Source organism: Lampetra fluviatilis, chromosome 33, assembly GCF_964198595.1.
Source record: "Lampetra fluviatilis chromosome 33, kcLamFluv1.1, whole genome shotgun sequence".
Classification (NCBI taxonomy): domain Eukaryota; kingdom Metazoa; phylum Chordata; class Hyperoartia; order Petromyzontiformes; family Petromyzontidae; genus Lampetra; species Lampetra fluviatilis.
In genome coordinates, this window is record NC_136307.1 from 6140014 (window position 1) to 6162380 (window position 22367).

General features: G+C 45.5%; 2 protein-coding genes across 3 annotated transcripts; one reads left to right on the forward strand and one right to left on the reverse strand.

The window, feature by feature from the left end:
- Window positions 1–123: 123 nt before the first annotated feature.
- On the forward strand, window positions 124–7474 carry NAA20 (N-alpha-acetyltransferase 20, NatB catalytic subunit). Of its 2 annotated transcripts, none has more exons than XM_078871933.1 (7): window positions 124–245; window positions 413–603; window positions 2732–2756; window positions 3968–4058; window positions 5158–5293; window positions 5989–6134; window positions 6316–7474. In XM_078871933.1, exons 2-7 carry the CDS (start codon window positions 551–553, stop codon window positions 6399–6401), a joined length of 537 nt encoding a protein of 178 aa, XP_078728059.1. In that variant the 5' UTR covers window positions 124–245; window positions 413–550; the 3' UTR covers window positions 6402–7474. The 2 variants fall into 2 exon arrangements, with proteins under 2 accessions (XP_078728059.1, XP_078728057.1); XM_078871931.1 differs by having other exon boundaries at window positions 131–307.
- A 1046-nt stretch (window positions 7475–8520) lies between these two features.
- On the reverse strand, window positions 8521–22033 carry SIRT2 (sirtuin 2). The gene is made up of 16 exons (XM_078871934.1): window positions 21801–22033; window positions 20881–20939; window positions 20145–20196; window positions 18777–18896; window positions 18184–18225; window positions 16638–16744; window positions 15514–15570; window positions 14828–14896; window positions 14068–14191; window positions 13609–13668; window positions 13211–13266; window positions 12540–12616; window positions 11486–11537; window positions 10655–10722; window positions 10208–10274; window positions 8521–9588 (listed from the first exon to the last, which is right to left on the reverse strand). Exons 1-16 carry the CDS (start codon window positions 21808–21810, stop codon window positions 9388–9390), a joined length of 1221 nt encoding a protein of 406 aa, XP_078728060.1. The 5' UTR covers window positions 21811–22033; the 3' UTR covers window positions 8521–9387.
- Between the last annotated feature and the right edge of the window lie 334 nt (window positions 22034–22367).

Below are 22367 nucleotides of genomic sequence, written 5' to 3' on the forward strand. Positions count from 1 at the left end.
TTCGTACAGCGGATAAGTATGGATGTACAATACTGTACATTCCCTAGAGCGGATAAGAGCCGCTTCGGGGTACTGTTTGGTTTTCGTACAGCGGATAAGTATAGATGTGCGATACTTTACATTCCCTAAAGCGGATAGGAGCCGCTCGTGCGGTGGGGGGAGCGGTGGTGCAGCGGTTAGCGCCACGCTGCACCCAGAACCCAGCGGACCGAGTTCGATTCCCGCTCACGGCCAACACAACGCCGGTGACGTATTAACAGAACCGGTCCTGGGCACCCTCCTAGGTCGACTCAGCCTCAAACTATCGGTGCGCAAACATCGCCACGGGAGGGGGGGGAGAGGGGTTGAGAGGAGAGATAAAGGCGGTCGGGCGTGGTGCTGATATCGCCCCACGTGTGTGTGTGTGTCACAGTGCCGGCCTTTCAAAGCTTCCCTGCTGGGGGATCTTTGTCCTGGTGCTGAATCTTCCACCTCCGGGCTAGAGGTGAGAGGTCGAGGAGGAGGAGGCGTTGAGTCTCTGGCGGAGGCGCAAGGAAACCGGCCACTCACCATGACCACCATCAGGACCTTCACTTGCGACGATCTCTTCAAGTTTAACAACGTGTGAGTGACTGACTGGGTGAATGAATGAGTTGTCGAGGCATTAGAATGCACGGCAGCAACCGAGCGAGAAGTCGTAGCCAGGACCCCCCCCCACTTCCATGTCAAAGGCGCCGCTCGATTCGGGCCTTCTCGTCCTCCACGCACGCCGGGACGGATCGTGGGGGTCGTTGTTGTTGTTATTGAGGTTGTTTTATAATGATACATGTTTGTTTCGATGTACTTCACCACTCGGTGTCGTTTTTGCGGGTCGGTGAAAGACGCGTTGGGACGTTTGGACGTTTGGGAGGAGCATTGAAGTACGGTACAACACGGCAGTGGATTCATAATACAAAGATTCACAATACAAGTGTTAGAGCGCGTAAATTTATAAATGTGTCATATTATTGGTTCTTTCGGTAAAGTCACGTAGAAGGGAAATAATAATAAATTAATTGTTTAATATTTTTATTATTTCCCTTCTACGTGACTTTACCGAAATAACCAATAATATGAATCCCTGCAGTCACGAAGCTTTAAATCAAAAATGTTGCGTCGTTAAATTTATAAATGTTGTCTCGTTAAATTTATAAATGTTGTGTCGTTAAACTTATATATTTTGTGTCGTTAAATTTACAAATGTCGTTAAATTTATAAATGTTGTGTCGTTAAACCCGCCACCAACCGACAGCAAATTAGTAAGGTTTGCAAGGTAAACAGAACGTGTCACTTAGTTACTGGTAACAGCACACCGGCTGTGTGTTGGAGAGCCAAGGCACAACATTTACAAGCTCGAGTTCGACGTTTCGCCAGTAATTAGAACCGGCATAATCAGGCGACGGCCAGATTGTGATCCATTCCAGACTCTTATCCAGGCTCAGAGCTGCGTTACTTTCGAGACCTGACGCTTTCTTTCTGCTATAAAGAAGGGCGATTTCATCATTTGGAACCTCATTTGCCAGTAAAAATATAATTGGTTTTTTACCCTTCATATCATATTTTTACTGGCAAATGAGGTTCCAATGGTGTAAATGCTTACCCCCAGCTCTCATACTCTGATGGTGCATTGTCTTTGAGTTGTGCGCCTTTTGGCGTCATCTGGTCCAACCCATGTGAGACTAGGCTCTAAGGAAAGCTGTCTCGGGTGTGGACCAATCAACATCAAGGACAGTGCATACATTATCAGAGTTATGTTTTTTGTTTGCATTATGACTGCAGGTATTGTGGTCTATGTAAACATGACTCCTTGTAAAAAAGGTGTCAGTTTTGTTGCCAGATAGAAGGGTAAAAAACCAATTATCAAGGGCAATTTCCCCAAATGTATATGTTTTTATTAAGTTTAACACGTAGACTTTAGCGACCAATATCATCCATAATATAGTTTTTTTTGGGTTCGATTGTTAATGTTGTGGATTTGTTCTCCAACACACTGGTGTGCTGTACTAGTAACGAAGTGGCATGTTCAGTATACATGACAAACCTTACTACTTGGCTGTGTCGGGTGGTGTCGGGTTTAACGACACATTTTGTATTTACGCGATCAGACCCAAAAAAACCTCTACCATGGATATTTGTTATTCATTTTAAGGCCGCAGTGTTATTGACGAATATGTTTCGTTTGCTTTGTGCTTGTGCACCACTGTCAACGCAGCATCGCCACATCATTTTGTACAACCGCGTGTCAGACAGCTTAGAATTTCGATTATTTTGCTGCTATATATTTCCACATGCTGGGCCACTTGGTTGAGCTGTTTGTGGCCATGAAAAATAAGTTAATACCTCAGTGGGCTTTAGCTGGTAAGACAAATAGTTTAGTTTTATTTGTATATTTTTTTCTCACGTGATTTGTTTACCTTTCCTATACTTTGCACTCCTATCGTATTTGTTGAATTGTTTGTTGTTGTAACGTTCTGACCCGCCCCGACTGGACATCTGTGAAAAAGAGCTTTAGCTCATCGGATTCCACAAGTAGAAATAAATATTCTGATTCTGAACATAACTGCATGTGAAACATTATGTAGGGTTTACTTTCGTCGTTTTTAGTAACACTACTAGCTTAATACAATCTGATAAAAAAAACCAATGAGACTTATGCTGAGTACTTCGGAAGGTGAAATTTACATGTGTTTTTGGATATATTTTGTTGTTGCAGAAACTTGGACCCTCTCACAGAAACTGTATCCTTGAACAGCTCAAAACATGTGGTGGCGCATGCTTGCCAGTGCTTTGGATGCAGGAGATGGGGGGATGTATGCGTACATTGGTCTACAATAAGTAATATTTAAAAATACTTTTAAAAAACCACGCTTTAATGAAATGTACTCTACTCGTAATGGCAGAACTCCACGAATCCAGGAAGTGGCCCCGAAGCTTGCCATAACGTAAGGGGCCGCGGTGATTTAGAGCCAACGTCAGTTGAGCGTGGACAATTAGACCCAAGCCGAAACATAACATATAAAAATGAATGTTTAAAAATACTTTTTTTTTATAAAATATAGTATTGTCATCAGTATGACATAAGTATACCAAGTTTGCAGTCGATACCACATTGGGAAGTGGGTTAAAATTGAGTTACAAGATTTGAGGATACAACAACAACAACAGAGCGAGTTAAATAAAAGCGTGTAAAATGACAGCCAGTACAGCAAGTCCACTTATGTTAGTACCTCGTATGCCTTGGTTTTATCTGGGTTACTCCGGTTTCTTCTTTCACGCACTCCTTAAAACACCAATTGGTCTAATATCCCTCTCGATGCAAGACCTTTATGAAAAATAATCTTTAAACTTTTACCATTATGATGACTTCATTTAAAGGGCACTTACGGATGGATGATCTGGGTGTATTAACCACAATACTCTCGTTGTCTGCTTCACAGTGAACGTTGTATATCCCTTGACATCATTCGTAAAAGTAGGCCATTATCGTGTACCGACGTCATCGTCCAAGTTTACCAAATTCGAGAATGATTCCGCAGATTACTCGATTGGGATTATGCACACAGCGGCAATCATCACCACTTTCTGGCAGACCAATGCCCCAGGTCACTCTTTCAAATGAGACCCATCCTGGTCTCTGGAGTGGAGATGAAGCTTGCAATAAGTCTGTTGCTTTGGAGTGTGATTAAAAAAAAATCTCCCAAAATTAAGGGGCCTCCTAAAATCCTCCATTTTATGTGGGACACAGTATATCTACCCTTGTTAGTTTGATACACTGTATAAGCATCGCAGATACCACTTGTCGATTGCTTACTCTGCTTTAGCAGCTGAAAGTAAACTGTTGAAAAATAATAAAGGTGTTTCCTACGAGAGTGGAATCGGTGGTGAGTGTAAGCAGTGGCTGTGGCTGCCGTGTCAAGCCTCTTGGTCGAATCCTTGACACCACGCACAGTATGGGATCCCCTTCTACCTCCAGTACCTGGCTCACTGGCCCGAGTACTTCCTGCTAGCCGAGTCCGCGTCGGGTGACATCATGGGCTACAGTAAGCCTGTTAAAACTGTGGGATAGGGTGTCGCCTCCTCGCATGTATGGGATTTCTACGCGTGCTCCGGTTTTCTCCCACGTGTATAAACATTAATTGGCCGATAACACCTTCATATAGAGGACTGCAGAGCTTGGGAAATTGTTGGCGCCGACTTGCTGCCCGGCTGCCTTTTCCACTGTCTGTGGCTCCTTGCGCCCCTGAGTCGTTCCTCTGAGAGTGTGCGAATACTGCGCAGTGCAATTCTGGACCCCCCCTCTTTACTAACCCGCACTGGCCAGCGTGGCGAGGTCTGGTCAAACAACTGCCAGAAGCCACACGGCATGTGTCGGCCCTGCATCCACCAGTGGCTTAACAAAGAGGTGTACATTATTCATTATAATTGATTTTTATTTTGGGTTTGCTTTGAGACCCTGTGCGCTTGTACTTGAGAGGCTATAGTAATCTGTCATTTGCAAATATTTTCTAGTTGAGAAATATTAAGGAGTATGATACTGGCATGTACTGACCTACCTTTTTGAAATGGTGGTCACAGGATCATAGTTAATTTGGTTAATTTCGTTTTGTATTTACGAAATGAATCATTGAAGAATAGACCTGAATGTTTCTGAATGATTAAAGGAGTGTCTTTAGACGTGGTTGCATATAGACACTATTGTATATACAATTTTAGTATATAAAGTGATTGATCAATAATGACTAATTTTCTTTCCTTATTGCACACGTGAATGGCTGCGTCAATTATTTGGCTGCGTGATTTTTTGATGCCGATCTTAAGCGATTTATTGTTCGAGTGGTTGAGTGAGTTGTACAATGGAGTGAGTGATTCTGGTACAATCAAGTGAGGGAGAGAATTACGTCGTCGAGAGTGATACGATCAAGTGAGTGATCCGATCAAGTGAGTGATCATGCAAGGAATGGAGTGGGTGAGTCTTGTACAATTGCATAAGCGAGTTTTGTACAATAAAGTCAATGAGTGAGCGACTCCAGCAAAATAGAATAAGTGAATGGTGCAATCGAGCGAGTGACTGGTGCAATTGAGTGACTTGAGTAGAATAGAGTTATTGAGTCTGGCACGTGGCCCCCCTTCTGCCCTCAGTCATGGGGAAGGCGGAGGGCTCGGTGTCACGCGAGGAGTGGCACGGTCACGTGACGGCACTCTCCGTAGCTCCTGACTTCCGTCGCCTGGGCCTGGCTGCCAAGCTCATGGAGCTGTTGGAGGAGATCTCCGAGAAGTACTGAAACCCATACGCTGCTCTTAAAAAAAAAGCTGATGACATGCTGCATTTGTAATATGAATAACAGTTCTCTTTATCCAGGACAACCCTCGCTGTAAGAAGCAGTGTTTTTAGATGAGTATATGCCAAATATAATGATTCATACTGTTAGGTTTTTTCGGTAAAGTCACGTAGGAAAAATAATAATAAATGAAAATAACTCAATTAAATCACGACGTTTCGGAAGCAACACAAGCCTCCGTCATCAGGTGTAACTGCTCCAGTAAAATGACTAGCGTGCAGTTACACCTGATGGCGGAGGCTTGTGTTGCTTCCAAAACGTGATTTAATTTAGTTATTTTCATTTATTAATATTTTATATATATGTATTTCTTTACCTACGTGACGTTACTGAAAAAACCTAAGAGTATGAATCCTTGCAGTCACGAAAGCTTCAAATCTATAACTAATCTAATGAGTTCAAGTAAACCCCCTCTGGTGGAGTGAACAAAACTACAAGACAAAGGCAAGACAAACAATACAAACAAGACTGTTAAAATGAGATCAAATGAAAATTATATGTAATGTTTTTATAAAATTGCAAACCCAGATCATGACAATTCATCGAATCTCTGGGAGTGAATAGTTCCATGCCTAATTGTCGTCACAATCACCGTCGTCACCATTTTCGTACTTGTGTGTGCATGACGCAGGAAGGGCTGCTTCTTTGTCGACCTATTCGTCCGGGTGTCCAACCAGGTGGCCGTCAGCATGTACAGGCGTCTGGGCTACAGCGTGTACCGCACCGTGCTCGAGTACTACTCGGCCAGCAACGGGGAGGCGGACGAGGATGCGTACGGTGAATCTCCTCGCGCAGCCACCCGCCTTCCCCAAACCCTCGTGCCCGAATACAAGAATAAAAAAATGCCGTCGGTTACGTTGACTGATGTGCCAGTTACAACACGCGCGGTGCATTTTTCTGGACACGAACATAAATTAACTTCCCCCCCCCCATCCACTTGTCGATCTCTCGCACGCAGACATGCGAAAAGCCCTGTCGCGGGACGTCAACAAAAAGTCTGTGGTGCCGCTGCCGCACCCCGTGCGACCCGAGGACATCGAGTAACGAAGGCTGCGGTTCTTGGAGAGCGCTGTCCCCTCCGCTTCTTCACCCCACCCCAAACCCCGTCTTGCCACCACGAAATCACGATCCACGGTCCTCGTAGTGAAAACCCGCAGCTCTCTCCATCGGCATGCAGCTGCACCATGAATGCGGCGGTCACGCAATACTTCGGGGCCGCTAAACTCAACCGAAAAGTGACTGGAGGCGAACGAATGAGTACTGCAGAGGCTAGGTTGAGAAACTGAAGAGAACGTTATTAAACACTGTATGGCCACTGTCAATCAGTTGCCATAAATGTCAAGTTTGATATAAGTGAAAGGTGAAAAAACATTTGTAACAATATTTTGTGGTAAGACTGGGTGAATGGGCTCATGTGGAGATTTATCAGAATCAAGGAAAGCTTTCATTCATAGTCCCCGGCTGTGTGCATTTCATAAAGAGGGATTCAAATAATTTCTCAAATCAATTGGGTTTTACAATCACAATAGATTATGAAACTTAAAAGCTCGTGCGAGCTGTTCAAAGTAGCAGTACAAGTGGGTATGGCGTCGTGAAGAATGAACAGTTTTATCCGCATTTCAATAGATCTACTTTTTCAGATTTTAAAGTCCATTACAAAAATGTGTCGGTACAACAAAATTGTCCAGTTCACTTCAAGTTACTTATATTGCAGTTGAAAACTTTCTTCATTGCACGGAGGGTGCATATTGTGCATGTACCTCCGAGCAACACAAACTGGGAGGAGACGTGAACCACCGAAGGCACAACGTATTTTGTGTTGGGTTTATTTAACGATGAGATAATAGCATTCAGCCATATTCCATGATACAGCCTGTGCGTTAAGCCAAGGCGACACCTTCATTACATGCCGCTTACAAATTGCCATGATGCGATCGGGGAAAAATCAATGCCTGCAAGCTTCAATGAAATACAATTTTCTGCAGGATGCTATTTTTATTTATTCAATACCGTAGATCGACAATGACTTCGTGGCTGAAATCCCAAGAACCGCAGACTTTTGACAAATTAAAATGCCTCGTTTTGTAAATAAACGGGGTGGACCTCCCAAAAACGTGTGTGCGTGTGCTGTGTTGTGGCCACCAGTGCTTCAGTAGTTGGCCAATGTCCTGTGAGCCGGTCAATCCTTAGCCGTTGTTACAGTGGCAAAATATGAAGTCCTAAAGCATTAGTTTAATTCGGCCTAAAATTACTGTCAAGTGTGGTGGTATGGCCACCATTGGCATGGCAGACACAAATGGGCATCCACAAATATAAGATTTCAAGACATTCCTTCACACTATAGCCTTAAAAGGAAAATATGTAATGGGTGATGTTTAAGGAAACGGCCCTTCATAGCACATTTGATATGTGCTATGAAATAGGGTCATTGCCAAAAATGCCACTTTTTAAATATTTATTTTCTTTTAAGGCAGTGGTTATTGATGACTGTGCTGAGTAGTTTATTTGTGCAGCTAATTTTTTTAATCGATCCTGCTGGCAAAACAGCTCTGAGCTATTCCCACAGAAAATGTTGGTAAACACCCCCTATTGACGAGATTTTGAATCGTGCTTCACACCCCAAAGCTCAAAGCCTGTAAACGATGATAAAATCCCATCGTAAGAGAATCATCATGCGGGTTGGAAAACCATAAGTTTCAAGCAACAGTAAAAACACGTATAAAACACAGCCCCTGTTATGCAAAAACCATCAGCATTTCGTCAAGTGCATTGTGCTCAAGATATAAATGGTGTCCAAAAGGCAGATTTTGCAGCAGTGAACACATTGGTGACTATTAGTGTGGTGACGAGTCCTGATTTGGATAAACCCGGCCCCACAGTTGTCTCACTCTCGGTCACATTTTCAATTAATTTTGATGGTGACCTCAGAAAAGAAGACCACAATGCAATTCCTTAGGAAGTTCTGATGGTGTATGCATAATGCACAGGGGCGGGGTGTGGGGTTTAAAAAAAAATCGTGTTTTAACCACCCCCAAAGCTGACATCAAGCCTGAACCAGAAACCGATTGATGGTCTCAGCTGGTTAAAAACAAGTTCAGCGGCTGCCACCCTCGTCGCCGTTGCAGCAGTTGTGGCTGAAAGCAGTGACGGGAGAATGCGAAAGTTCCGCAAGCCACATTTATTGAAAATGTTTTTCAGAGCAACGCGTGTATACGTGAACAAAAAGAGACACTTCATAATTACAAGCCACAGGAACGACGAAATGAATAAACACGGGCTTTTTTCAGTCAATTGGCAAACACCATCAATCTGTTGGCATTGTAACTCCGAATGGACACAGTGCCACACCTCGGCAAAAGACAAGAGTTCTATTTGAAGTAAACATGAGCTGCAAAATATTTAGCGTTAAGTTTCATACTTTTTAATAATCACACTGCGACATTCAATATCAAGGTAAGCTTCCTTCTCTAAGTGGACAATTGTCCACCTCAGTGTTAGTATAATTTTTTAACTGGCTGGTGCAATTACATTTTTTTTTAAACCAAGGTTTAAATTGCGGAATTTACCATTCAATAGCTCAGTCGTCTCCTAATGCAATAATTAAATCAGCCCTTAGCATGTACATTTTATTTTCTTAGATTTAATAAAACCCCTTAAAGATGTAGTCAAACACTGCCTTAAGCTGATGTGTACACAATTCAATAACCCACCACAAGGTCACTCTCACAAATGAGACTCATCCTGGTCTTTTGAGTTCTCACCTGGTTCAACAAAATAAACTTGAACCATCAAACACTGACATTCGCATGGACGACAAGACCGATATTTCATGACTCATTCCTTTTAAATACAACAACCTAAAAGGTGCATTTGAAGGTACAGCTATTTAACTGCTTTGCCTTTTTGTTGCTTTGGCCAATCCACAACATCACTCCCAATCTGCCCAATGTCAAGGAAACCGTGGGTTATTATTAGGAGTAGTGGGCGACACTCAATTTATGGTGAGCTTGTCTTCATCGGTCGGGACAGCTCAGATTTTACTGGGGCTTGACGTTGGCTCAGGAGAAGCGCCTGGACCGGTGGTGTCCCCCTCTGTTGAAGCGCCAGCACCGTCACCCGCAGTGCCCCCCTCTGTTGAAACGCCGACACCTGCACCCACGGTGTCCCCTGTTGTGCCACTCTCCGCCTCAATCCTCGTGTGCTCTGCCTTGACGAGAGCATTCAGCTCATCCTGCAACACACACAATGGCCGCTGAACGTGGGGTGTGTGTGTGTGTGTGGGGAGCGGCAGTGCAGCGGTTAGCGCGTTGCACTACGAACCCGGCGACACGAGTTCGATTACCGCTCATGGCCAACAACAGTTACGCTTATCTGAACCGGTCCTGGGCCTGCCCTAGGTCGACTTAGCCTTAAATGAGTATACAGTGTGGTGTGTGTAAACTTCACCACTTGGGAAACAAAGGCGGCCGGACATGTGCCGTGCCGGCCTTCATAGGTGCTCGCTAACAGCACTTGCCCCAAAAGTCTGGTAAGGCTACACGGGGGATCTTTGTCTACGTGCAGCACACACTGCATATGCACGCTGGACAACGGCATGGGTGTCGTGTGTGCAGACGGTGCAACTTACTGGGGTTCAGGCAACAGACCTCGAAGAGGGGAAATTGGACAGGGTACCCCATTTCATGCCTTGCAGCAGGGCCCATATTTCAACCACGCTATGCCTCTGATGCTGGGTATGTGTGTGCATACATCCACACAAATCATTGTTAGCGATCTTTGCCTGCTTTATATCAACTGTAGCATCGCACACTCTGGGGATGTATTTGTGTGTGTCTGTGCAAATGTGGCACCTTCCAGCCCAGCAACTCCGCAAACTCCAGGCAGCCATCGTCGCACGTGCCCAGCCACGCCACATCCCTAAACACGCACATCAAGCATGGACGTGCAGCTTCACGATCCAACCTCCCTTCAGCACCCCACCAAATGCGGAGAAAACACGGCAGCTGCTGATGCAAAACAGGACGCAACGGGCACAGGAAACACAATGCGACGGTGGTCGGTGGCGACACAGAAAGGAGTGGGCGGAACTATGAAGTCAAAACATTTTCCAACGGGCTTAATATCTCGCTGAATATTTAAAAAAATCATTGGTAGATTAGAGTAGGCAGGTGATGAGTAGCCACAGCCATAACGAGAGGGTATCCTGGATGTGGAGCGCCGGGTGTAGAAATATTTTCTGGGTTGCCGGCCCGTACACCTGGCTGTGTGAGGTTTATGGCCTGGCCAGAAGAGTTCACCTGTATGCGTCATCAGAGTCGAAGTCGAAGCCGCTTCCCAGGCCGAGTGCAGCGAGCATGGGGTCGCACTGCCGGGGACAAAGAGCGACGCATCCACAGAGTTACCCACACAACCCCGTGTCGAACAATAATGATGACAATAATATCTGACAGCCCCGATGTTAGCCGTAGTTGGGAATCAAACTCAGATCCTCAGGTTGACAGCGTTAACCACTGCGCCACCGCTCCACACGAATAGGCGACTGGTAATGGCTTGTGGCAGTTTGGCTTGGAGGGGTAGATGGGAAATTAACTCGGTGTTGGTGGTGGTGGTGGTTGTGGCGACTGTGATGCAAGCCTGTTGTTACATTGTGATCAGCAGTCGGTTGGTGGATCATGCAGACATGAAGTACCATCTATGCTGTAGATAAGGCACAGTATTTCTAGATTTGAAGCTTTCGTGACTGCAAGGATTCATACTCTTAGGTTTTTCGGTAAAGTCACGTAGGTAAAAAATAAATAATAAAAATAATAGAAATAAAATAATAAATCACGACGTTTCCGAGGCAACACAGGTGGGACTGTCACAGCTAGATTTACTGTCTCCCACTTGAGACAGTAAATCTAGCTGTGACGGTCCCACCTGATGACGGAGACTTGTGTTGCCTCCGAAACGTCGTGATTTATTATTTTATTTCTATTATTTTTACTATTTATTTTTTACCTACGTGACTTTACCAAAAAACTAAGAGTAAACAGTATTTATTATGCGTCAACAGATAAAGAGCTATGCGACTAGCCAAGGATAAGAGAGTACATTACACACCCAGACGGTAAAACACGCATATGTACCTGTCCACTCTTCTCCAAGTTGATGAGAAGACGGGGCGTGCTGTCTGGAACCCTGCAACGTGACAAGAGTGTCGTTATTTACCCGGCCCCGTTGGCGATGTGGTTCTCATTTTCTTGGTTCTTTCGGTAAAGTCACGTAGATTGGAAATAATAAAAATAAAACATAATTAAATAATTCTCACGACGTTTCGGCCACAACGCAAGCAGCCGTCCTTAGGTGGAGAACAGGGCTGTCGAGAAGACAGAGTCTGAAGTTCAGACGCTGTCTTCTCGACGGCTGCTTGCGTTGTGGCCAAAACGTCGTGAGAATTATTTTATTATGTTTATTTTTATTATTTTATTATTTCCATTCTACGTGACTTTACCGAAATAACCAAGAAGATGAATCCCTGCAGTCACGAAAGCTTTAAATCGAGATGTGGTTCTCATCGGTCGACTTGCAATCACAAGCTCGTCATCCGTCGAGGACAGCGGTGGGGAACCTTTACCCTCCCAAGGGCCGAAGAGGACTCTCCGATATCTGTGGTGGCCACACATTTAACCACACGCCTCGGTGACTTCCATCACTGCAAGAAGCCCTGCCACAGCGACAGAAATGACCGACCGCGATAAAATTATATACACGGCGTTTTTGCCACACCAAAAGTGTTCCCCTCCAGCAACCGATTAGTGCAGCTAAGATGCTTGCAGTGATGGATAAATGTAATTTGTGGGCCATTTCAAAGGGGTAGTCCTTTATGTGATAATGGGCCGACTATGTGAGCGATGGGATGAAATTAGCACGTGTTTAACCCTTTACATTGTCCGAGCATTGAAAATAGCTGTGAGCCTTTCTGCACTGCGGGCTGTAACAATCCCTCTTATGCAGTAGGTGGCACTTGACTGGCGGTAGGCCGTCACAGCCACAGCGAGAGGTATGCTGGATGTGCCTTTGCTGGGTGCGGAAATATTTTCTCAGTCCACAAATCGGACAGACCCTGCTCAAATTAATCCCAGCCAAAAATTAATCGAGTAGCGTTGACGTGTGTGGTGTTGCGCCAGTGTGCGTGCGTGCCTGCTGGTGAGGGAGGCAAATGGCTGTACAACCAAGGATGTGCCCATGATGATCAAGAGATCACACTTTGGGAAGTCCTAAAGCACACACACATACATACACGAGGTCAGAGATCACGCCATCAACACCATTGTCATCAAGATCACTGTCATCATCATCACCACCATTGAGTCAGCAAGAGATGCTTATTGGATCACTATCATTATTTTCTTCACTATGTTACCCTTCTAAAAGATAGTTTCATTGTGCTCTCATCATCATCATCAGCTATGACCATTCCACTGCTGGATGAAGGCCTCCCCAAGCTGTCACCCTCTCTCATGATCCTGCGATGTAACAATCAACCTAGCACCTGCACACCAGACGATTCATCACTGCATCTCCATGGCCGGAAATTGAATTCAGGTCGCTGGGTTTCACAGTGCTGAGTACTTGGTCTATCCCGTGCTATTGACACTTGCGACGGTCTTGTGCCATCACTTGGAGGCCTTCCCTCGTAGATGCTATGATCTTCTGCACCATTTGGTTCCAACTCGTCAGCGGTCGTCCTTGTCTCCGGTTTATGATAGTATCGTTTATTAACTTTTTATCTATTAACCTGGCCTGCATATTTACTTATGTATTTATTGACAAGCCATGAGTGCTGTGACGATGCCGCTGTTCCTCCGTACCGACTGCACGCACGTGAAGAACTTCTCCGGCAATGCCTCTCCGAAGAAAACGATGTCTGCAACGCACACGCAAGACCGCAGGTTAGCGACGGCCTCCGCAACGCAAAATTGCCTCCTTATCTGCAAGGATTTCACCCTTAGAAGAAAAAAAAGGCATAAAAATCATGACGTATATATATGGAGCCTCCTGAACATAATTTTAACTTGTAAATTTTTTGTTGTTATATTATTTACAGAGCAACTGAAACTGAGAGTATTGACAAAACTGCACACACTTTGCTCAGCTGATGGGTATTTTTTTGTATGTTCTCTGAAGGGAATGATTTGTCATGCACAGGTATTCATGGTGTGTACGTGTGTGTGTGTGGGTTATGAGTTTTTAAAATGAGCAGTACAACCTGGCTTGACAACCGATTTGCACTTCTCACACCTGGGCACCTTGTCGCTAAAGATCTGCTCTGTATAACGGAGAAAAAAAACACACACAACAAAACCCTTAGGTGGCTGGGTGACTTCGAGGGATTACAATTTTAAATGTCATTGACGCTTTGCCAGCAACGCTGACTTGTTGGGTTCGAATCCAGCTTCCAACTGTTAGAGATGAAGTCCAGATAGTTGATGGTCTCAGCTTGGTCATCAAAAAAAACGTTGGTTGTCAAAGAGAAACAATCTCGCTTAGCAAAAACCAGCAAATTACTCAACTCGGTTTGCATAAAACCAGAGATGTTTTAACTCAAATAAATTTCTGCCGCTTCTTAATGGGAATTCGATGACAGTCGAGCTGAAATGATGTCCCCATCTTCCCTTGTTAACAAACGTGGGAGCCGTGAGCTTTGTGCCGTTGTTCTGGGAGGCACCTTTCATCCAGCTGAGGCAGTACTCGTGTCTGCAGCCCAGGCAGTGCGAGGTGTGGAACGTGCCATGCGCCTCCACGAGCTCGTTATTCTCCAGCCCGGCCACGCGCTCCAGAGTGTCGATATTCTACGTTCCACACACGAAGCACCGTGTCTCAAAAGCCCCGTCTGTGCGACACTTTACAATAGGGGTGGGGAACCTACGGCCCGATACCGGATTTCATGCGGTCCGTGGCTGCACGAGGCCTACTGATTCGAAACGGCCCACAAACAATGTTTATCTGTCACTGCAAGTATCTTCACTGTACCAATAAAATACTGGGGCCATGTGGCTCAGCGGTAGGGTGAGCGGCTCGCAAACGGAAAGGTTACAAGTTCAAATCCTGGTTGAAGTTGACTCAGCTGATCATCCTTCCAGAGTCGATAAAGTACCACTTTATGAGAAAGTCCACAGTGGTTGTCCTTATGGACAGACTCACTCCCCACCATAGCAGTGTGGTATTTACACCTTGGCTCAGGGCTGTAAATAAACAAGCATCAACTCAATGCACATTTGAGCAGGAAATCACTTTGAATTGTTGTACTAGGAGGTGAATATTTTCAACCTGGCGGCACTGCGTTTCCTAATTCATTGCATTCAGTCATGCGTCATCTATCCAAGGCGTGGCATTTATAGTGCGATAAAGGCGAGCCCATTATTTTCTGCATTATAATTGGATGACAACATCGGTCGTTTATCCTGCTCTTAGGCAAAAGCACACACCTGTGTGTAGCACCGCAGCAAGCACTCTTTGTCCCGCAGCAACCGAATGAAGTAGTGGGAGACTGTCGGCTGCAAGGGAGCACAAGGACACAGTCAGGCAACACCGAGACCCACTTCGCTGCTTCTGTAGCGTCTGCCCCACTGTGTGTGGAGTATGAGCCTTGAGTGAATCATAATGATAACTTATAATTATACAGCGCCTTTCGTTGAAAGATCACAAAGCGGGTAAACGCTGCATCGATTCGTTGATCATGTTGATTCACACGATGCACGCATTGTATCACACGTGGTAAGAATCTAAGTTTTTTTTTAATTCGTGTTTGTTATACATAATACATTTTTATGTCATGCCAACGACCATGAGAGGAACCACCATTCTCTGCAATATAAAAAAAAATCTAGAATCTAATCGTGACTCTGAATCGTGACAATTCATCGAATCGCCGGGATGGGGTGACTATTTCCACCTCGATTGTTTAGACCGTGCAATTTCACCCCTATTTTCTTACATCAATTATAATAGAACACTGCCTTATAATAGCCAACTGAATGTTTGATACTTTACTGAGTTTGGTTGATGGTAAGGCTGCTGGTGATTGGTAATCCGATTCACCTGGTGGGTCTGTGTGAATGGTGATTCTGTCGGGTACGGTATGTTGCGAGTCTTTTCTAAAATATCTTTTTACCTTGAACTGACCAGGGTACAGCTCCTTGGCCAGTGCAAAAAACGGCTCTGGATTTTCCTGAAAATTACAAACATCACAGGCATAGAAAATTAAATTTCTTTACAAATATGGAATATGTATAATAAAGACATATAACATTACCTGGTTACGTGGTGCTGTTATTAGTGCGTGGCTTTCAATTAAAAAGTTAAACATGCGTGCATATGTCCAACTCTATTTGCCAATCCAATGCTGGATGACGGCCTCCACATGCCACGTGGGTCACGGAGGTTATTTGATCATGATTCCCCAAACGGGTCAGTGCTGGCTTGTGAAAGTGGGCAGCACAGATCAAGTAAATGTATGTAAGCCTATGGATCTGTATGTTCGTCTACGCATCGCTCTGTAAGGGGAGTGGATTTTGATCGGAGAAGAAGGACAGAGTAGTAGTACATGGAGAAAGAAATCAAAGCAGCCGATCCCATCCAATATAAAGAAGTCATTGCAAAGTTGTAAAGAATATTAATTAATATAATAGACAAGCAGACAATATGTATTCTTCATGTATCTGTCTCAACATGTAACAATTAAAATAAATTCTTATACAACCCATCGGCCTTCTGGGAGTGTATAATTTCAGCAGCATTAATTCAATCGCGATTCAAGCAAGTCTGACTGCTGATGAGACACTGATTGTTGAAACCGGTTCAGAATTAGCTCGTACCGAATCAATGCAACTGAATGTAGGTCTGGGTCTCTATGTAAGGCTATGGTTCTCTCTGCGTAAGTCTATGGCTTAAGAAATGATTAAGATGATCATTGTTGTTAGGTGGGGGTGCAAGGTGGGGAGCAGTAGCGCCGTGGCTAACACGCTGATTCCTGCTCACGGCCAAAACCACTGACAATTATCTGAACCAGTCCTGGCCTTCCCTTAGGTCGACTCAGCCTCAAATAAGTACCTGGTGCAATGTGTAAAACATCGCCACTGGCGAGACAAAGGTGGCTGGCCATGGTGCTGGCCATGGTGCTGGCCACCCACCCCCTCGTGTGCCGTGTCGACCTTCGTAGGTGCTCACTAATAGCCCTTGCCGCAAAACTCTGTCGAGGCTACACGAGGGATCTTTGTGTTTGTGATGGACACACACCCGGAAGTATCCGATGTCGAAGACGGCCTGCGGGTGTGGGAGGTTGTACTTCTGCAGGTTGTCGTAGAGCCCCGTGCCGGGCGAGCGGAAGTCGGGAATCCCGGCCGCTGCACACGTGACCACGCAACCACGCGGCGGTGACTGGGTGCGCGCGTCCTGAGCCCATCGGGCCCCGTTGTTATTATTACACTTGTTTAGCCCGGAGAGCCTCGCTGAGTCTTTAGACTCGGGATCCTCCCTTTTTATAAGTTCAGTTACTGCTGAGTTTGTGCAGTAGGGACTACGATTGCTGTGCGTTTTACAATTAGGTTAATTTCAAGCATTATTTCAAGTTTGGAACATAACGCCAGCATGCAAAGGCCCACTATTCTTTGAATAATGCCATGGTATCTTTGAAGTGAACTAAACTATTCTTATTTCACCAGGTAAGGGCCACTGAGCTATAAAGCGCTTTTTCAGAAACAACCTGGCCACAACTGACAGCTCAATGATAAGGCTTATCATGTGGAAATTTATAGCAGCCAAACGTATAGCAGCCAAATTCTCTAAATACTCTAAACGCATGTTGATTCTACATGTGGAGGGAGAAACCGGTGGATCCGGAAAAAAAATCCAAGCGGCCATGAGGGGAATATGCAAACTCCAAATATAAAAGGCGTCAGGGTCGGGATCGAACCCACGACCTCCTGCATACCAGGCGAGGTAGTTAACATCTCGCCACCGTGGCCTGATTCGAACAGTGAACCTCTGCAACAAACCTCTCGGCCCATCTCATCACCCATAAATAAAATTACGTGAACTCTGGATTATCTGTGAGCAGGGCCATCCATAGGGGGTTGCGGCGCCCGGTGAAAATAACACTGTGTGGGCCCCCCAACGCCTTCAAACTAAACATCTGACACCGTGACATCGAAGTGTGGAGTCCCCGAAAGCGCAGAGCCAGGGGCAGTCGCCCCGACTCGCCGCACCCTAAAGACGGCTTTTTCTGTGGGCCAGTTAGTCGGGTTGTGAATTGTGCTTGTTAAAAAAATATATATCTTAATGCACGCGCTAGTTTAATTATAATCTTACTCATTGAAGGGGCACTGACTCAGTGCCCATGTTTCCACAAGCAAGTGAACAGATTGCTTGTCTTCGCACAATTTTATGAAGGTTCATAAAAGATGAGGTTTTATGGATTTAAATATGCTTTGGATTTTGTTTTATTTGGTCCACTCCTCCCCCGCACCCATTACCCCGTATAATTGAGAGTTGACTGTATTTAGCTTCATTGAAACGTAACACTTTTAAAGAGGATCCTGCACTGGGATGTTTAGCCAATGCCACAAATTAGCATTTGTTTTCACATGGGAGGGAACTAGAGAATCTAGAGAAAACCCACCACCACCCTTACGAGGGGGAACACACACTTAAGCTCCATGCGGATGGATTCAATCCATTGATGTCTTGCCATCTCCGGGCCATATCACAACCCAAGCATATGACACCTGGTATTCTCAGCTAATCTCCCATCCAAACAAGTGAAAAATAATGACCGACAACTTACCGGTAGATATTCCAGCACCCACCATGCATACGATATTTTTGCCTGCAATGAAAACAGAAAACAAACGTTACGTTATTCTCTTTAACCCGGTGCATTTCCACAGCCATTTGTAAACAAACTGTAATTTTATGGGTTGGGCTGCATGTGTTCTTCTCTCAAGCTTTGGCCACACACTGCTGCGGGCATCGATCCAACTCCTGAAGATGAGTGCAGTCCTGTGTGGCGAAAACTTCAGACTTTTAATACATGTGAAAAAGGGCAATTCAGTAATCATTAATAATTTAGTAATTGGTATTTAATCTGAATTTAAAAACGTGTTGTGAAAACATACTTCTGACTTTTGGTAGGAAAACCATGTTTCTCCTTCTGAAGCGTACAGCTGGGTGCGTGACTGCAAAGGGCAATGTGCTAACTGCTGTGCCGCACAAAAAAAATAATGCTGGTGCCACTGCCCATGCTGTGTCGGTGTCACTGCCTGTGTTGTGCCGGTGCCACGACCTGTGCCGTGCCAGTGCCACTGCCCGGCTGTGTCGGTGCTACTGCCCGTGCTGTGCCAGTGCCACTGCCTGTGGCGGTGTCAGCTTGTGTCTCACATTTCCCGGCAAGGATGTGCTTGGCCACTCCCCCGAGCGTCAGCTCCTCCAGCACGCGCTCGTGCCCACTCGCCGAGCCCAACTCCAGCTTGCGCGCCAGCATCTCCCGCAGCGCGTCCACTGCAACGATAACAATTCACAGCCCTTGGTCGATCCACTGCTGCATGAGGGCCTCTTCCATGCCACGTTTGACACGGGAGTTATTTAACTTGACCGCACTATACCACGTTGGTCGGTGCGGGTTGGTGAAGGCGGGAAGTGAAGATTTAGGTAAAAAAATACAGAACATTGGATTTTGCAGCACTGCCCTCTGCTCCACACCACGTAGCCCCGCAACAGTCGACAACAAACTGATGTGGCAGGTCTAACAAGATAGGGCACATTCTGGGTGATTGTATCATAGGTCATTGTATTATATTGGACTCTATATATATATGCAGTATATATACTCCATATGAACTATAGTCAGGCGAGAGCCCATGGTAACAGGGCTTAAGGGAGACCTGTGGTGAAAATTAACAGTTTTAAATATTTTCGTGCAGAAAATTAACAGCGCAGCTGTAAAAAAAATAAGCGGAGGTTTAATCAGCTGAGGGAGGAAGTGCAATAGCACAGTGGCTATCTCACACTGCTATGAACCCAAGAAACCTGAATTGAATTCCCAGCCATGGTGGCTTACATGAGTGGCAGGTAATATCTGAACCGATCCTCAGCCATCCCTTCACCAATACGCACTGATCAGCAGAATGAAGTATGCAAACCCCCCACCTACCGCCAGCACCGATGTGGTGCAGAGATCCCTTCATGCTGCAGTGGACTGACAAATGGCTGTAGATTACTATTTAAATGAGCAAAGATTAATTTCAAAAAGCTTTTCCCAAATAAATAAATGCTAAATATTAGCAAAAAACGATCGCTTTGAAAGCTTATACTTATATCTTTCACACAAAGGACATTTTAATGTCTCTGTGCTTTGACATGCTGCCACCCTCCTAAGCCACCGTGCCAACTAAAACAATCAGTCAATGTTATTACATTTGGGGTAATTGCTGTAGTAGCTTGGCAATTGCTTCTGTCGGAGAAATATAATTTCATAGAGTGACATAATAGCGCATATTGAAAGTATGACAGCACACGGAGAGGGTAAACTGACCTGTATCGCGCAATCTCGGCTACTTAGGTCTATTCAACACTAATGTACTGGACGAATTTTAGGCTAAATTGACCCAGGGAGACACAAACCAAGTTATGCCACCAACTGAAAGGGAAACCCAGGTCACTGGAAAAGCAGAAAGCATGTAGATGACGATGGTGATGATGACAACGACGATGATTACAAATGATGAGCAGCTGCCATTGTTGTCGTACTTTCTGAGAATCCAGACGCCCCTTCGTCTTCCTCGCTGTCCCAGTCGACATCCTGAAACAATACGGACAATGAGTCACGTGACACCTCAAGTCACCACACTGCAGAAGCTGAAGGCTGCGATTACAACCGCGGCAACATCAGGGAACTCGGATTTAAAGCCTTCGTGACTGCAGGGATTCATATTCTTGGTTCTTTTGGTAAAATCACGTAGAAGGGAAGTAATAAAATAATAAAAATATAAAACAATAAAAATTCTCACGACGTTTCGACTGCAACACAAGCAATCATCATCAAGTGTGAAATCCACAGCAAGAAAATTTGAAAAAAGCGTGCTGGTGTTTTTTTTCAAAATTTTGAAAAAAGCATGCTGGTGTTTTTTTCAAATTTTCTTGCTGTGGATTTCACACCTGATGACGATTGCTTGTATTGCAGTCGAAACGTCGTGAGAATTTGTATTTTTTAATATTTTTATTATTTTATTATTTCCCTTCTACGTGACTTTCCCGAAAGAACCAAGAATATCAGGGAACTCATCGCCGATGGTCATTGCCGGCAATAGTGACAACACTCTTCTTCTGTGGAACATTTAATTGCTCAAATCTGGGCTTGCAATGCCAACACAAATGCATTCCTCTGTCTATGAGAGCCACGTGTTTGTGCAGGGGTGTCATGTTGTGTTTGGTGATGATGTTGAAACCGGCAGTTGCATGCAGGGCAATGTAAATTTTAAAAAACCTGCTGGTGATGAGTCCTGTCTGACTTGCGTGCAGAAGGGTGCGTGGGTGATTTTTTTTCTGCAATAGAAAAACACGAAAAAAACAGATTTGTCAGTACACATTATTTATAATCAAAAAGGGGCGCCAGTCATCTTTATCTGCGGGCCAAAGCCAGAGGTGTAAATTACACATTATTATGATGCCAGGGTCAAGAGTAAGAAAACCACCAGGTGACGACAGACATCTGTGACAAATCCGAGGTCCTGTCCCTGAGAGATCAAGTCACTTCCACATGGCCTCTCCTCAACGTTCAACTCCCATGCCTTCTGCTTGATGAAAGCGGTATTTAATTCCGTTCCCCCATAATGAACTTGTGAAATCTCATCGATCTTCTCCGGGTCCTCTCTCCCACGCGATATTTTACAACGACCCTGTCATATCTGCTTTGACACCGAGGTCACTTCATGACGAGCCTCCATCCGCCCACGCAGCAGTTGAGTTCATCTCCCTCAGACGTTTGCCAATTGCTGCCATGGGACGTGCATTTTGTTTGGCTTTAGATTTCAGTGGTCGCAGTTGAACACATCAAAGTATGACACAGAACAGAAGCGTTGACACCGACCGAATCACGTTCATCTGCCCGAGCCGGAGGTGGCAATTCCACCTTACTATGACGGCGAGCGGAGGGGCAAGTACCGTATCATCCAAACAACGAATTAATCCAAGTGCAGTACAGCGACACATTCATACTCACGCTGCACTGCAAAGAATAAGGCAAATGGACACCACACGCACGCACATGCAAATGTAAAGGGGCGGGTTGGGGGCGATGATAACAATACCATTTTAAATAGAACTACAGCATACATTTAAATGGCACCATCAGGAAGCGATGCCGCTGTATTTAATGACAGAACGCCCATGACACTGGTGCTGTACCGTCTGACATCTCGCGTTGTCTTGACACGGCGATTATCCAACGAGATTCGACTTTAGGTCAGCCAAATCGTCCCCCGTTTAAACGGAGCAAGCGTCTGAATCCCTTTCAAGTTAAACAAAAGGCCGAGAAACCCCCCCCCCACCAACGACGACAACAAGAAGCGATGTGATGCGCGCCCCCCTCTTGTCTTTCGCTCCGTGGCCGGTTTCAGAATTCGGAAGACGTCAAAATGAACGCGCGGAAGACATCTACCGGTACAGGCTCCACCCCCCATTCCCCCCCCACCCCCCATTCCCCCCCCACCCCCCATTCCCCCCCCACCCCCCATTCCCCTTCACCCCCCCCACCCCCCATTCCCGCACTACCCCCCACCCCCCATTCCCCCCCACCCCCCATTCCCCCCCCCACCCCCCATTCCCCCCCCACCCCCCATTCCCCCCCCACCCCCCATTCCCCTTCACCCCCCCCACCCCCCATTCCCGCACTACCCCCCACCCCCCATTCCCCCCCACCCCCCATTCCCCCCCCACCCCCCATTCTCCCCCCACCCCCCCATTCCCCCCCCA